Here is a 13,242-nt window from a genome sequence, read left to right as displayed (position 1 = left end):
TTAGAGGACATGCTTGGTTCATGAAGGTCACATGGCTTGTTGGGCCATGCTGCTGTTCAGTTTTAACTGAGAGTATGGTCTTTAACACTAGTAAAATGGGGCAATAAAATTTTATCACGGTTCCAGATCAATACAGAAAGGTTATGTATAAATCACCTTGAGATGGTGGTTTAGAAGGTGATTAATAAATTAATTGTAATAATAAAAATAATTAATAATAAAGCATTGAACATAGGAATGGGATGTTGGGGTGGGACTGGCACATGCACCCCTACCTCTTCCTCAAGCACACCTGAATAGGAGTATAATTTGGCTTGAAAGTTGTTGGTTTTTGCTTGAGGAGGACTGAGAGTGTTTAGATTTGGTTAGATGACAACCACCAGTCAGGGGGAGTGTGAAGGCACCCCCAAACTTGGCCCTCCAGCTGTTTTGGGACTACAATTCCCATCATCCCTGCCCACTGGTCCTGTTAGCTAGGGATGATGGGAGCTGCAGTCTGAAAACAGCTGGAGGGCCAAGTTTGGGGGTGCCTGTTCTTTACCGAAATGAAGTTTCTCCATCGGGATGGATGTGGAGCAAATGAAGATTCTTCTTCAGTTAAAAGCTAGTGGAAGGTGTCTGGAATTGGTGAAGGTTAAGGAGAGAAGAGATCCTGATGGGAAAATGGCTTCTTCCTCTAAGGTAGCCTATGTAGGTAGTAAGTTTTGGAATAATAAGTGAGAATAGGGTTCAATAGCATAAGTAGGACTAGAACAGGTTGTGTTTATTATCACCTGTTTAATATCATGTAGCTGTTGGCCTCAATACCTTCATTAATTTTGGAGTGTGTAAAAAAGATCTGTTACATTTACTGTATTTTTGTTGTTGGTTAACTGTTGTAAATACCCACAAAATAAATCGGTAAACCCCTGATTATTCAATCTTTTAAATGTGGAAATCCAGATTGTAAAAACCTCTAATGCTATTCCACATTGCTAAAATGCATTCTAAGAAGGATTTTCAAGATGTTTTAACAAAAAAATTTTTTTCCTTCCAGTAGCACCTTAAAGACCAACTAAGTTAGTTCTTGGTATGAGCTTTCGTGTGCATGCACACTTCTTCAGGTATCTGAAGAAGTGTGCATGCACACGAAAGCTCATACCAAGAACTAACTTAGTTGGTCTTTAAGGTGCTACTGGAAGGAAAAAAAAATTTTTGTTTTGACTATGGCAGACCAACACGGCTACCTATCTGTAACAAGATGTTTTAGTTGTTCCAAAGAGCAAAGTAAATTTCTAAAAGGAAGTAATGCTAAATTTCATTGCTCTCTATAGGTTTCAGGCTCCCCACACCACAAGAATTGTACTTTGTGATTATGCTTTGAGAGTAGAAGATTAATACATTAATCTTGAAACCTGCCATCCTGACAACCTTTATAGAAACATAACCAGATGTTCCCCCCTCCTCTTGTAAGGGGAACTTGAACAGAGTGTCATTCTGATGCCAGTCCCTTGCAGATTGTTGTTTGTTTAAATTGCCTTATGTGTGAAAAAAATCTTATTGAACTGGTTGAGAATCTTTCATGTGGTGTTTTAATTTTTCAGTCAAGTGCTTTATAGTTTGATGCTGTCAAAGCTGTTTGTGCAAGAAATTTATCTCTCCTATATTCATTTTATTACATTCCTTCCTCATGGCCTGACAGGATGACTGGACTTTTAAAAACACTTTTTTCTTGAGTTTTATAGGGTGGTGTTGGTTAATTCGGGGTTAGAGGTAAGATTTTCAATTGTGCTCCATACTGACCTGCCCTCGTTATATTGGTTATAATGATCATTACCATTAGAACCATTGGAGGGACGCGGGTGGCGCTGTGGGTTAAACCACAGAGCCTAGGACTTGCTGATCAGAAGGTGGCAGTTCAAATCCCTGCGACGGGGTGAGCTCCCGTTGCTCGGTCCCTGCACCTGCCAACCTAGCAGTTCGAAAGCACGTCAAAGTGCAAGTAGATAAATAGGTACCGCTCCGGTGGGAAGGTAAACGGCGTTTCCGTGCGCTGCTCTGGTTCTCCAGAAGCGACTTAGTCATGCTGGCCACATGATCCGGAAGCTGTACGCCGGCTCTCTTGGCCAATAAAGCGAGATGAACGCCACAACCCCAGAGTCGGCCACGACTGGATCTAATGGTCAGGGGTCCCTTTACCTTTATGTTGAGAAAGGTGAACTGAAAATGTTAATTGGAACTTGGTAGTAATTGGGTTTGTTCACACAGCAGTAGTTTAGTGCTGTGTGCGCAAGCAGGAGCAAAACCATGAAAAGCCTTGAGTTCATACTAGCATTTAGTTTCATTTTCACAGAATCCCAATTAACGAACCAAAGCTTTTGGTTTAAAAACAAGCTGGTCAGCTTCTTAACAAGCCAACTTCAAAACATGGCTAAATGCCAGCCAAGTGCTTTCCACTGCATGGGAGAGTAAGTGGGAGGGCTTCACTGTTAGGCAGAAAGGCACTAATTGGTTTTGTAATTTGAAATTATTAGTAGGAATCTACAGACTTCCCTGTAGAATGTGAGCCAGAAGCAGTTGCAGTTTAATCACTATGTGATTGATATAGTTGTCATATTCTATTGCTTTTCATATATATATCAATTTCCCAAATTTTGATTATGATTATTGTTCATTCATGTTGGATCCACACTGCCTGACTGCTAAAACTCTTATAACTTGAAGCACATATCCATTAAATAACACCACAAAAATCATGTGTATGCTGCGGAAATACTATAGCCAGTTACTACTCCATGCTGTGCACACAACAAGGGCAAATATGATCTAGTCATTCAGTGTATTAAAATACTGAGTAACCATATGTAGTATCATCTGGGTCACATGGGGTCCTTTTGCAATTCAAACAAGCCTGGTTTCTGTGAAAGAGGTGCTAAAGTTGGAAACAAAGTGTGCATCCCCAATGGTTTCTTCCTATCCATTTCCCATTCTCTTTAGCCATTTCTAAATATATGATCATCACACAGCCCTTAATCCCTTAAGGGCGGGGGGTGGGGAGAGAGAGAGGGAGAGAGATAGAGCAGAAATAGCTAAAAGTGGTGATTCCTTATCCTAAAATATCAGGGTTTTAAAACACTAGCTTCATGGAGTTATTTCCCCCCACATCCTGTTTTTTGCTATCTTATTAATATACATGCTGTTATTTCTCTCCATTCTCCTCTTTCAGGCACTCCCTCAAGGTTACCTCAGCCAGGAGAAGTTAGTTAACATAAAGAAGGAGCCAAAAGAATCTCTGGGAATAACTATTGGAGGTGGAAGAGACAGTAAAAATAAACTCCCTATTTATGTAACTAGCGTACAGCCTGTTGGATGCCTCTTCAGAGATGGTAGAATTAAGAGAGGTAAGATGCTTTGGAGTGCCTGCTTTTTAAATTTGGTACATGGGCTAGCATTAAGAGAACAAAGTGCCATGTCATTTTGTACTAAGGAAATTGCAAAGGTTTAAATAGCTATACAGTGGAACCTCGTGTTACAGACGGGATCTGTTCCAGAGGCCCGCCCGTAACATGGAACTGACACAAACCAAAGTGCCGCATCTGCACACATGCATGGTGCGATTTAGTGCTTCTGCGCATGCACGAGTGGCGAAACCTGGAAGTAACCCATTCCGGTACTTCCGGGTTGCCGCAGGACGCAACATAAAAGCACGTAACCTGAAGCGGACACAACATGAGGTATGACTGTACAAAGAAATGGTGTTTTTATATATATATTCATATATATCCCCGCGGGGTGAGCTCCTGTTGCTCTGTCCCAGCTTCTGCCAATCTAGCAGTTCAAAAGCACACCAGTGCAAGTAGATAAATTGGTGCCACTGCGGTGGGAAGGTAAACAGCATTTCCATGCGCTCTGGTTTCTGTCAGTGTTCTGTAGCGCCAGAAGCAGTTTAGTCATGCTGGCCACATGACCCGGAAAGCTGTCTGTGGACAAATGCCATCTCCCTTGGCCTGAAAGCGAAATGAGCACCACAACCCCATAGTCGCCTTTGACTGGACTTAACCATCCAGGGGTCCTTTACCTTTTTACCTATAAATATAATGTTATATATTATAACTTGTCCTTTTTTTTTTTTTTACAAAACAGGAGATGTACTGTTGAGTATAAACAATGTTGATCTGACTCATCTTAACTACAGTGAAGCAGTCTCTGCGCTGAAATCAAATGCAGCACTGCACACAGTGACATTGAAAGCCTTGGAAATTGTGGTAACGGAAAAGACATCTGAATTTACTGAGGCACAAGATACCAGGGAAAGTGGGTGTAGCTGGGCTAGCGGGGCTCCTCTCTGGATCATGTGGCTTGGATTGCCTAGGTAAGTCTTTCTGCTTCATGTCACTCTGGGAAATTTTCCCAATAACGGTATGTTAGTTACATTTTAGTTGATCTATTTTGGTTAAAATATTGTAAACGAAAGTATGACTTGCTTTGATCAATTAGTCTTGCCTATGAAACTAAAGCACATAAGAAAACCAAAGCTTTCAGTACTCCCAGTTGTGCCTTTGGAAAGTGATGCTTGAAAGTATTTTTAAAAGAAAAGAATTCTAAAATGTACTGAGAAATCAGTGACTAAGAGATTGAACCAAGATTAGCTTAACTATGGTTTGGCCTGATGTCTGAATTAACAAACCATGATTAGGGCCATTGCCCTGCTTTTTCCCAGAAACTGCAGGTGAGAGTAAATTTATAAAATTTAGAGCACAGAATGCAAAGGAAGACAAACAAGTCAGCCCATCCCCCAGTTAAGGAATTCAACTGATATAAAGCAAATCACCTCCCTTTGCTCATTTAAATGGGCCTTAAATATCCATTTTCTTACCATGGCTTTGGGAGGCTAATTTGTGTTGCCAAATGCTGGCTTTTTTAATGTGCTAGATGGGCTTTTTGTTGGTACACTGACTTGCATATTTGTGAGATGGAATTGGATATTACTTTTAACTGGTTTAAAAATTGAAGTTTAGGGATTTATATTTGTATGTAGCTGCAAACCTGTTTGAGTGGCATCTTTGCTAAAAAAAATGGTCTAAAAGCCTTTTAAATATGTCTTTTTAAAAAGTTATTAAAATAAACCATATTTTCCTACCTCTCAGATGTTTTGAAACCATGGTTTGAGTTCTAACCTATGTTTACCAATTATTAGAAATCATAGCTTGATTGAACTGATCCACTCTGTCTTAGAAGGCAGAATCAACATCAAGTTGATGTGGCCTTTGTGGATTCAGGCTATAAAATATACTCCAGGATGATGCTGCCAGATGTGAAGACAAAAGTGAGTTTGCCATCAAAGACTCCTGCATCTCTCCTTTGTCCATAATATGTGATACCACTCCATTGTAATAATAATAATTTTTATTTATACCCTGCCCTCCCCAGCCAAGGCCGAGCTCAGAGCGGCTTACAAGCAATAATAAAAACAAGTTGAATGAATACAACTTAAAAACAAAATTAAAATACAACATTAAAATATTGAAACATTAAAATATTAAAATGTAGCCTCATCGCAGGAGGAGAAGGAAAGGAAAAAAGAAAGAGAGGGAGGGAATCAAATTGGCTCCAAGCCAAAGGCCAGGCAGAACAAATCTGTCTTACAGGCCCTGCGGAAAGAAATCAGATCGCGCAGGGCCCTGGTCTCATGAGGCAGAGCGTTCCACCAGGCTGGAGCCAGAGTTGAAAAGGCCCTGGCTCTGGTTGAAGCCAATCTAACTTCCTTAGGGCCCGGGACCACTAGGGTGTTGCTATTTATGGACCTTGAGGCTCTCCGTGGGGCATACCGGGAGAGGCGGTCCCGTAGGTACAAGGGTCCTAGGCCGTGAAGGGCTTTAAAGGTCAAAAGCAGCACCTTAAATCTGACCCTGTACTCTACCGGGAGCCAGTGCAGTTTGAAAAGCACTGGATGAATATGCTCCCTTGGCAGAGACCCTGTGAGGAGCCTCGCTGCAGCATTCTGCACCCGGTGGAGTTTCTGGGACAGCTTCAAGGGCAGCCCCGCGTAGAGCGAATTACAGTAGTCAAGCCTGGAGGTGACCGTCGCATGGATCACTGTGGCCAGGTCAGGGCTTCAAAAATACACAGCATAGTTGCAGCAGAAGAGCTAGTGGAGGCATGATTGACAGAAGGGGAATGGAGTAGAGTGTTGGGTGGCATTAGAATGAGTGACCGTAGAGAGTGTTGATTTGGAAACAATAGCCAGCCTCTCTTTGACTGTTGATTTGAGGACTGTTTATACCTTTTCTATTTTAGAAGGCATAGACAACAAGCAAGTTGTTCACATAGTGTGGGGGCAAGGCTTTCAACCCATTTTGAAGAAATCACCAATAATTTTTTTTGGTAGTTCCAAAATGTTTAGAAAAAATGCCGTCTCCTTTTGGATTGGCCCCAACTTTTTTACAATATTTTTTAAAATCTTATATGGAGAAAAGAATGGACAAGTTCTTTTCCAACCAAGGTCACAATTAAGCATTTTACAGGCATAGCACTGCATAACATAGTTTTCAAAGCTAGAGCAGGCTTCCTGGATGTGTGTTCCTTTCTCACCTCCTTTCTAGCCATTAACCATAGCTTCATGTAACATGGGCACTGACACAAACTATAGTGCTCTTATAAACCAGTGACTGTAGCTGTTGTTTGAGATGTATTTGCAAACCATTACACTCAGGCATCACTTTCCAGACACAATGTGTTGCCAGTCAATTGTTTGTTATGTGAGCATTCGCATAGCAAGCTGACTATTTCCATTATACCCTATGAGAACATTTCTAATCCATGATTTGTCTGTTCTGCCTCCCTCCCTCCCTGGTTTCTGCATGAAATGGCTGCTGCCAACCAGCACAATTAAGGAAGTGGACAAACTCCAGCTTTTTGGATATCTGAATCAGCTGTTTGTGTAGTGAGGTTTGGGTATAATTCTTTGTGTTCAGATAACTGAGATTTCAGATGAGCATTCTGATAGTGGGATCTGCATGTATTATGACGGAACTAAGGTATGGGGAAATTGCTTCAAAAGAGGGGAGGAGGGAACATTTGTTTAGAAAGCGCAGTTTGTAGGTCAGTGTTACATCTTCACTTGTCACAGTATATTGTGATGGTGAAAGGGATCCAAAATTTATTCTCAAATGCTGGGAATTTTGTGACTTTGGAGGGCATTTTATAATTCTGAAAATCCACTCCAGCCCATATTATTACACATATACTATATATATATTTAAAGTTTAGTACAAAACTCCATTTCAAAGAAAGGTCCTGATTTGGGTGTTTGATCAAGGTGGCCTTTTCCAACATCATATTTGCTTTTGATCAAAGAACCTGCATGCTGAATGCAGTCTTTGTTTCTGGTGCATGATCCACCAGAAACCAGATATTGATTCTCAAGCAGCAGTGCTGCTACTGACAATGATCTCATAATTGTATTGATTTCAAGGAATGCTCAAATGTAGCACAGACTTGGCATTTCCTGCTTAGCTTCCTCTAACACTAGACGGGGTTAAGCCAGGAATGCCATAAAGGTGAAAGTTAATACAGTCTCCACATAAAAAACGAAAGTGGGAATTCTATATGGAAGCCAAAGAGTGCTCTCTGTTTTCTATTTCAGTCACCTCCATTGCTGTCAAGACATTATCCTGCGTAAAAGCAACTCTGAGAGCTGGGGATTCAGCATAGTTGGTGGGTTTGAAGAAAACAAAGGGAACCATCCATTCTTCATTAAAACCATTGTGCCTGGAACACCTGCTTTCTGGGACAGAAGACTGAAGTATGTACATACACTATTGTTTCTATTACTTTTGCATTCTTTATGAAATATCTGGTGTTGCAATGTAATGACTCATTTTGATAAAACTACTGCCCCGGTTACTCAGAGTGAGATGGGTTTTTCATAAGAGTGACTGGTGAGGGCATTTTATCCCATAACACCTGTTGCAGAAACAGAGAAATTACCAATTTTTAGCAGAAGTATACAAAGCCAGAGAAATAAATCTCTCTGAGGTTTGGTAACTCTGTTGTGCTCCTGTACTGCGTTGTATTATCTAATTTCTCCCTAATTACTGTAATGAAGGCTGCTTAGAGGTATGGACAGATTTCTGAATTATGCAGTGGGACAGCTACCTCACAATGGGCAAGTTCTTTGGGCTCATGAGCATTTCTAATTATTTAAAAAGGTTAACTAGCAAGTCTGTCATTTTTTGCTAAGCAATGTACTTGATGTTTTAACACAATCAGTGCAGACCAATTGCTGTACCAATAGGGACATATATCAAGAGCATTACTAACAGTACTTTTGCCTTTTTCTTTGACTAGATGTGGAGATGAAATTGTGGCTGTAAATGGAGTGTCTGCCATGGGAATGAGCAATGCTGAATTGATTCCCATGCTGAAGGAACAACGGAATAAAGTAACTCTTACTGTGGTGTCCTGGCCTGGAAGCCTTGTTTAAGACATAAACTCAGTATAATTTTGGGACTACTTTGGTACCAGATTTCAAGGCTTTGAGTGATGAACCAACCAAAGAAACAGTGAACTGATTTAAGATGGCTTTTCTCAAGACTGTCACCTAGAATCCTATTCCTATGCCAAAGGCAAACTGCTTATTTTATTTTATTTTTTATTTTATTTTTTTACCCAGCTTCCTGGCAGACAGAAGCCATGCTTCAGTGATCAGTTAATGTTTTTGTTATGTAACTATTGGACGTTGAACATATGAAATCTAAACTACAGCCTGTTTCTCCTCAACTCACATTTTAATCCCCCGATAAACTGCTTTGGAGTTTGTTTTTACAATCAAGGGGTATATAAATTTTATGAAATAAATATATATATATATATATATATATATATATATATATATGAGTACAAGAGAAACCTGTAAAAAAGGTTTTCATGATTACTTATGGCTCCTGGTAAATTCAGTAAACATTGACTAATGTCGCAGGTGGCACTGCAGGTTAAACCACAGAGCCTAAGACTTACTGATCAGAAGGTCGGCGGGTTGGAATCCCCGCGATGGGGTGAGCTCCCATTGCTCCGTCCCTGCTGCTGCCAACCTAGCAGTTCGAAAGCACGTCAAAGTGCAAGTAGATAAATAGGTACCGCTCCGGCGGGAAGGTAAACGGCATTTCCGTGTGCTGCTCTGGTTCGTCAGAAGTGGCTTAGTCATGCTAGCCACATGACCCGGAAGCTGTACGCCGGCTCCCTCGGCCAATAAAGCGAGATAAGCACCACAACCCCAGAGTCGGTCACGACTGGACCTAATGGTCAGGGGTCCCTTTACCTTTTAACTTTGGTAGCTTTAAAGATGTTGATAAATAAATCCTGCAAGTCATTATTAAGGTCTGCCTCACCAAAACTATCGTCTCCTTTTCATGCTTGGTAGAAAGGATATGTGAATGCCAACTTTTGGGTAAGACTCACAAGATGTTCCTCCTTTTTTCTTCTCTTCTGTGCCTTGTTGAACTTGAGACCATTTGCAATGTAAAGCTTGTCTCTGAGCATTTGTGTTTTTTGTGTGATGACATGATGCACTAGTGTGATGCCTACTGCACCAGCCTTCTTCTGCTTGAAGACAGGATCTTTATTGCTGATGAAAATGAACTGAAGGACCAATGGAATAATGTTCCTGTTGATGCATTAGCAAGTAGAGATCTCTCAACATTTATTTGTGTTACCGCTGCTTGTTGCAATTCAGGCGCTGGGTGGCAAGTTGCATCTCATTCCCACTGTCTCTCTGAAAGAGTTGGGGATTGGCATCTAAAGCCAGTGATGGGAAAATTCTGCAACTTGAAGAAAGTTGAATGGATGGCCCCTGTACCAAGAACAGAGACTGTGTGCAATGACTGAATGTAAGAGAAATCTGACAGGACTTTCAGTGAACATATCATAGAACCAAAATAAATGTAATGGCAGCAGACCCATGTGCAGAATTAGGCCTGCTGCAGAACTGTAAAATACTGTATGTGTAAATTTAAACCCCAACACCCCTTCTCACAACATACTTCTTCAAAAAATTATGGCCATGCTTATACTTCCGGTCACATAACTAGCAGGGCAAAAATGGCTTAAAAATAATATGGAGGGAAATGTATGGTTGCTGAAAAGCATGCATATCCATCCAGAAATGCTGTGTTTTAAATTGTCTCCTCTGCATCCCCTACTCCCAACTTTGTAAGGGATCTTGCCACTGTACTATCTAGTTGTGTCCTTGTAGAAGGGGAGACAAATAGCTGTTATGGCAATTTTGTGTAGCTTGGGGTGGAAACCCCATCAAAGCCTATCCATTCTGCTATTGTCCTTTTCCCACCCCACAATGTGATTTTTTAAATGGCATTACTTCTCTCAGTATTGGGGCTCTCCTGCTTCAATGTTTTAGTGTTTAAGATCCAAGTAGGAAGGGACATTGGAAGCAGCATTCTACCAAGTCAGAACATTGGTCCATCTGGCTTATTATTGTCTACACTGACTGGCAGCAGTTCTCCAGGGTTTCAGGGAGGAGTCGCTCCCAAACATGAAGTGCTGGGGATTGAACTTGGAGACTTCTGCCTGCAAGGCAGATGCTCTAGCACTAAGCCGTGGCCCTTCCCTGCAATTAGGTATAACATTCCTTTTTTTGCCAGAGGCCTGCTGTTAATAGTTGGATGGCATGTAGAAATTGCTGGGCCAGACAGTTGATACAGAAGTGTGGCATCTGCAGGTAAAATTCAGCTACACAGTTACCAAGTACACCTTGCGGGGTGGGTGGGTGGGTGGGAATGGAACCCCTAATGTTGACAGGACTGTTTATTTCAAACTTAGTAAAGATATACTCTACTTCCCTGGGCAACCACAGTTCCAAGCTGGTCTCCAAGTGTAGGCTCATTTCCATGATTCTACTAGCTTGATTGTAGACTACAGACAGTAAGTTTGAGGAAACTTCCATAAGGATGGCAGTGTGGGGTACTCCTTTGTTGTTCTAAGATTGTGGTTTGCTTAATGTGAGTCTCTGCCCCTGTGAAAACTGCTTGCTTTACCTGCATTCTATAGGGCAAGTGTAATGCTTAAAATAACTTTTGGTCCAGCATTTCTGTATACAGTGGTACCTCGGGTTAAGAACTTAATTCATTCCGGAGGTCCGTTATTAACCTGAAACTGTTCTTAACCTGAGGTACCACTTTAGCTAATGGGGCCTCCCACTGCCGCCGCGTGATTTCTGTTCTCATCCTGAAGCAAAGTTCTTAACCCGAGGTACTATTTCTGGGTTAGCGGAGTCTGTAACCTGAAGCATCTGTAACCCGAGGTACCACTGCACTAGTATATGTAACTTGTATAAAATGCAGGTTGAAATCAGACTAACAGCTATGTGTGAAATACAAGTTCAGTGATCAACTTTCAGGAGGAGCAGTCCATCAAATCTACATGTTTAAAGAATCCAAAAGGACCCAAGGAATGATTCAAATTGCCATCTCTGATTTAAATGTCTTCACTGCCTCATTTGGGTGTTGCAAGCTGCTGTTATTGCCATGTGTGAGAGGACATTGATCTAACAGGGCATGCAATTTTCATGTGGGTGAGGTGTTCCTGCAAGTCACAGCATCAATACTGAGTGTTAATGCCTTCATGTAAATGTGGTATTAAAAGGAATCACCATTTACATCTCCTTGCAAGGGGTGATTACAGAATCCACAAGACCCAAGGCGGAAGCCAGGAGTAATATTTGCCTCTTGCAATGACTGTAGAGAGGAAATTGTATGCTTTTTCCAAATGAAGGGTATGTGCTGCCTCAGCAGCACTATTTCACTATGTTGTCTTATTTCAAGGTGCCTTTAACAATCACCAGTAAATCTACATTGTTTTGCACCAAAGAGATTATGATACATTGTTAACAACTGTTATTATTTTGATGCATTTATAAATTATTCTGAAGTTATTGAAGCTGTTTCGATGATGTGTTATTCTGATCATATTGGCTCTCCTAGCATGCAGCATCCCTACAACTAGCTTCTAGCTTTTAGAAGTCAGACTCTAAGCTAGCTGTCAGGTAGCTTATTGTGATAATTTTGTCATAATACTTTCCTTTTTTGGACAAAGCTTCATGTGGCTGTTACTGTTCTAAAAAATAAAAGAAGTCAATGATTTGCCAAGTATTGTCCTATATTCTAAATGCATTAGTTTGCACGGAAGCTATCTCCCATAAGAAGCCATGGGATCTCACATGTTGGTAAATAACTGCCTTTTTTTGCTGCCAGTTTTCTCTCTCCAAAAATCTGTGAATGTGGTCTTCTTTCACAAAGAGGAAGCTTGTGCGCATGTTTGGTTGCTAATCATTTCAGTCGTTTTAATGTCTCAGGGGAAGAAAGTCGCTACAGACAATCTGGCTGTAAAAATGTCACTATTCTTTTTGGACCACAGATTTGCTCCTTCATGAATCCTGTCCATTTCTCTCCAGTACACCTTCCTCATGACTTCTCTTTCTTCTTGTGCTTGTTCTTCTTGTGGTTTTCACATTCTTTGCTCTCATGCTGCTTACTAGGATTGGACAAAAATACAAGAAGAATTAATGCTTTGCTCCTTATCATAGAAATACAACAGAATCCTTGGTGGCTTTTAAGCAAAACTCTAAACTTATCTGTCAGATTTTCTAATATTGTACTGCCAACATCTCAATGCAAGAGAGAATATTATAGTGAAAAAGTAGTTTAAAAATGGAGAGGCAGGTGATTGGATGCAAAGCAATCTTATGCATCAGCTCTGGACTACAGCCATCCTTTTACAGAAAAACTGGTCTTAGAGCTCTAACATCAAGAGGCCTTTTCCACATGCTGGGGAAATGTTCCAGTAGGAACCTGAAACACATGGTATTTCAGGAGGATCAATCAATAAGAGACTGACATAACACTGATCAGTGAATTTCTACCTCAAGGGGGAAACTGATGGGAATGCAACACACACATACCCAAGTCAATTTTATCACAGCTGTGGGGCTCTCACAACCATTGCTGCACCTGAATGATGCAGTAGCTGTCAGGTATGCACCACATCTTTGTATTCCCAAGGCTAGGCTACAGTTAACAACCTCTATGGGGCTGTCCTCTAGTGCCTGGAAACTTCAGCTAGTGCAGGGAGGAGACTGAAAATATATATATTAGTATGAATCAGACTGGACCACAGTTTAACCCTGCATAATTTAATGCTATTTGGCCTGATCCCAGCTAGAGGCTCCAAACTACCAATGGGAAGCCTCTT

At 41.0% G+C, this 13,242-nt stretch overlaps 1 protein-coding gene and 1 long non-coding RNA gene across 3 annotated transcripts in view; one reads left to right on the top strand and one right to left on the bottom strand.

Annotated features, from left to right (window-relative positions):
• LOC310754235 (ligand of Numb protein X 2-like) overlaps positions 1-12,140 on the top strand; it is a 41,683-nt gene extending 29,543 nt beyond the window's left edge. For both annotated transcript variants that reach the window (XM_083595954.1, XM_083595955.1), the window contains exons 7-10: positions 3,206-3,380; positions 4,123-4,351; positions 7,625-7,783; positions 8,329-12,140. In XM_083595954.1, the coding sequence (XP_083452080.1) occupies positions 3,206-3,380; positions 4,123-4,351; positions 7,625-7,783; positions 8,329-8,464 (699 nt within the window). In that variant the 3' untranslated portion in view covers positions 8,465-12,140. The remainder of the gene's footprint in view (positions 1-3,205; positions 3,381-4,122; positions 4,352-7,624; positions 7,784-8,328) is intronic.
• A 168-nt stretch (positions 12,141-12,308) lies between these two features.
• LOC310754344 lies at positions 12,309-13,238 on the bottom strand. The gene is made up of 2 exons (XR_014543715.1): positions 12,953-13,238; positions 12,309-12,525 (listed from the first exon to the last, which is right to left on the bottom strand). It is a non-coding gene; the product is annotated as an uncharacterized lncRNA (long non-coding RNA).
• Between the last annotated feature and the right edge of the window lie 4 nt (positions 13,239-13,242).

This window comes from Podarcis filfolensis (genome assembly GCF_964270895.1).
Source record: "Podarcis filfolensis genome assembly, chromosome: Z".
In the NCBI taxonomy this organism is placed as follows: domain Eukaryota; kingdom Metazoa; phylum Chordata; class Lepidosauria; order Squamata; family Lacertidae; genus Podarcis; species Podarcis filfolensis.
The sequence above is the reverse complement of the archived record's forward strand: the minus strand, read 5'-3'. Positions and strand labels throughout refer to the sequence as shown.